The sequence below is a fragment of the Nanorana parkeri genome, unplaced genomic scaffold (assembly GCF_000935625.1).
Source record: "Nanorana parkeri isolate BGI_ZX_2015 unplaced genomic scaffold, ASM93562v1 scaffold635, whole genome shotgun sequence".
NCBI classification, from domain to species: Eukaryota; Metazoa; Chordata; class Amphibia; order Anura; family Dicroglossidae; genus Nanorana; species Nanorana parkeri.
Window position 1 is genome coordinate 110,724 of NW_017306903.1, and position 3,794 is coordinate 114,517.

Genomic DNA, 3,794 nt, shown 5'->3' on the forward strand with positions numbered 1-3,794 from the left:
GGACGTGCAGCATTGCAGTACTGTGCGTTCCAGTGGGGGGATCATGCTGTGGGTGGGAGGCGCGTTTGGGGTGCCATTAAAATTAATGGCAACGCACTTCCCTCAGCAGAATTTTTCAGGCAGAAACCGAAAATGACCTTTTTTCCCCAATATACACTATATTGCCTGCTGTTAAATGCACATGAACTTTAATGGCATCCCAGTCTCAGTCCATGGGGTTCCATACTGAGTTGGCCCACTCTTTGCAGCTATAACAGCTTCAAGGTTTAGGAGTGTGTTTTTGGAATGTTTGACCATTCTTCCAGAAGGTCATTTGTGAGGTCAGGTACTGATGTTGGATGAGAAGGCCTGGCTCGCAGTCTCCGCTCTAATTCATTCCAAAGGTGTTCTATCGGGTTGAGGTCAGGACTATGTGCAGGCCAGTCAAATTCCTCCACCACAAACACGCTCATCCATGTCTTTATGGACCTTGCTTTGTGCACTGGTGCGCAGCCATGTTGGAACAGGATGAAATTGTCCTATATGTCTTGGTATGCTGATGCCTTAAGAGTTCCCTTCACTGGAACTAAGGGGCCAAGCCCAAACCCTGAAAAACAACCCCACACCATAATCCCCCCTCCACCAAACTTGAAGAGACAGGAGTCTGCCCTGGATTAGAGACTGGCACCAGCGTTGGAGCAATTGCTGAATAGAAGTGGAAGGAAGAAGATGTTTGGATCAAGCGGCATCATTTAAAGGAGAACTATGAGATGAGTGATTTCCACTCACCTCATAGTTCTAGCCGACCTGTGACAATGAGACTGTCACAAGTCGGCTCAGTAGATCGGGAGGTGAGCGAACACATACCGGGTTCACTCGCCTCTCGATCCTGTCACGGCTCTCTGCCGTGACAGGGGGAGGGGCTGGATTCCCCTCTCCCCGTTCCGATCTGCCAGCGCTGACTGGCGGAACGGACGGGGGAGGGGGCGGGTACAGCTGGCTCTGCCTCTAGATAGGCAGAGCCAGCTGTCACTCACGCAGCTGGGCGGATCCCGTCATCTACGTCGGGATCCGCTCCGGCTGCGGCGTCTCAGTATACCGCGAGCTGTAGCTTGCGGTATACTGAGCTTAGGGTAATGGGAGGACGCTAGTTTGTGTCCTCCCGTTACCCTAAGGAGAACTATGGGGAAAAACACTGACCCCATAGTTCTCCTTTAAGCTAAGTCCTTAAAGCAGCATGGGGGGTGAAACCATTTCTGTCTTTAATGTCACTTTAAATGCCCACCTCCCCCACACTTTTTGTTGTGGGAGCTCTTAACACAGATTAATATTAGTACTTTAAAAACAGAAAATATTTACTCCCTGCTATACAGTCAAACAATCTTTATTTCCTTTACATTTAAAGAGCTTATATATACAATATTATTTGTAATGCAAAAGGTAATTTCACCATATTTTAAAACAACAACAGTTTATAGATATAATTAAAAGATAATGTATCCCCCAAAGTAAAATAAAACTCTTTTTTAATAATAAAACATTCTGCTAGTGTATAATGCTGTAGAATTGCTAGTTATAAACAAAGTTTAGAAAGTCCATATTCCAGATTTCATATTTTTCAAGCATCATACTATTAATTCCTTGGTTGAATGGTTGAAAATGTTTTAAACTGCTCTGCATGATCTGTGCATTTTCCAGGTCATTCAGTTTTTGACAAAAGTAGCTTACTAGAAATCCAAAAATGCAAAAGAGCTGCTTTTGGTGTCCGTTTTTGAAGCATTACATAAACCATGACCCAGTTTTCAATATCCCTTGTTATATTTTTTAAAGCAAAGTTTAGAATGTGTCTTTTGGCTTTTGTCCATGGCTTTTTCGTCTTCCTACTGTCAATCACTTTGATTGGTCGAAAACATTTTACTCTGCTCTGGATACTCTTTGCATTTTTCCAACTCCACAGATTCAGTTTGGCTTCTTTGACGGAAGACCTGGGAGATTTTACGGAAACTGGAAGTCTCAGAATGAGTGCCTTCAAAGAGCTTGGCCATGAATCCCACACCAGCAGTCCTAATAAAATTCCCGCCAGCAAACACATACAAAATAGGATTAGCACTGCTACTGAGAAAGGCAAGGGCTGTGACATTAGGCCTGGCAAACCGAGCTACTTTTCTTAGTTTGTCTGAGGAGAACATCTCCCCTGACACCTGTATCATATTTACTAACTGATATGGAAGCCAGAAAAGGGCAAATGTCACTATAATCATGATTACCAGCCGACTTGTCTTACGCTTGGTCAGAAATTTGGCACTGCGTAGCCTCACTCCAATGAAAACATAGCAGAACAGGATGACTGTGAATGGGATGATGAAGCCTATTATAGTTTCAAACATATACTGAAAAATTATATGTTTAGTAGTTGAAGTGTCATTTTGTGAACCATGAAATGGAATGCAGAGAGGAGGACCGAGGAAGAATTTAACATCACGGTAAAATATCATGGGAATGGACATCAAAGCTGCAAGCACCCAGATTAAAAACACTATGCCCCTGACAACTGGTTTTGTTCTCACTTTCTGAGAAGTGAAAGGAAATGCTACAGCTAAAAAACGATCCATGCTCATGAAGGTGATCAGAAAAATGCTGGCGTACATACTCAGACAGCTCACATAATGACACATCTTACAAATGACATGTCCGAATACCCAGCTTCTAGTGGATAGTAGATGGAGAAAAAACGGTGCTGTGAGGATGACCATGACATCTGCCATAGCTAAGTGCAAAATGAGTAGGCAGGTTACTGTGTGTTTTTTCATTCGGGTTAATATAGTCCAGATGATAAAAGCATTGCCTGGAAATCCAATGATGAAAGCAATTGATAGGATGGCAATCCCAAGGCTGGCAGATCCAGATCCAGAAGATGGTGCTGGAATCTTTGCAGATGTTGTGAAATTTGGAGTAATCATAGACATTTCAGCAATAACTGTACTCTGCAAAAAGAAAGGGAGAAATATAATCAAAATAAAACTTTTAGAACATTTTAGTTAATGAAGTTTGGTGAAAGGTAAATGTTGTTACGGTAAAGTCTACTAACATCAGCATATGGTGCACTAAGGAAAGCCAGAACATATAAAGTTACACTTAAATAACATTAAATAATAACAAATATGACTCTATAAATATTTATGTGATAGGATTCGATTCGCCATGTTTTTTATATGAGCAGGAATTTTACTATTAATGATATCTGTTACTATCTGTTACTGCAGGAGCAGAAAATGGGGTCCATTCCATTTAGGTGCACATGTTGTAGCATGCGTTGTAATGCACATACGTAGCTGTGAATTCAAATTTCCTGAGTCCATTGCATCCCTGAGTCCATTCCGTCCCTGAGTCCATTGCATCCCTGAGTCCAGTCTGTCCCTGAGTCCAGCGCGTCCCTGAGTCCAGCGCATCCCTGAGTCCAGCACGTCCCTGAGTCCGGCGCGTCCCTGAGTCCGGTGCGTCCCTGAGTCCGGCGCATCCCTGAGTCCGCGCCATCCCTGAGTCCAGAGTCCATCGCACCAATTTATATACTATTCTGCATTACTGTATAAATGTATTGCTGGGATTTGTAGTCCCTCCACAGTTGGTGTAATTCTGCATTAGAGTGTAAGCTCCTCTGTACAGAGACTGATGTGACTGGCTCAGTGTTCTCTGTACAGCACTGCGGTATATGTCAGAGCTATAAAAAATGTATAATAATAGTGTGTGACTGTGGGGGACATTAGAGTGTAAGCTCCTTTGGTGCAGAGACCGCCGGAGGGGTTGGGGGGGGGGGG

General features: G+C 43.4%; 1 protein-coding gene across 1 annotated transcript; it reads right to left on the reverse strand.

Moving 5' to 3' along the window:
* Window positions 1–1,848: 1,848 nt before the first annotated feature.
* LOC108792375 (leukotriene B4 receptor 1-like) lies at window positions 1,849–2,942 on the reverse strand. Its single transcript, XM_018563144.1, has one exon. The coding sequence runs from the start codon at window positions 2,937–2,939 to the stop codon at window positions 1,866–1,868; it is 1,074 nt and encodes a 357-aa protein (XP_018418646.1). The 5' UTR covers window positions 2,940–2,942; the 3' UTR covers window positions 1,849–1,865.
* Window positions 2,943–3,794: the final 852 nt, after the last annotated feature.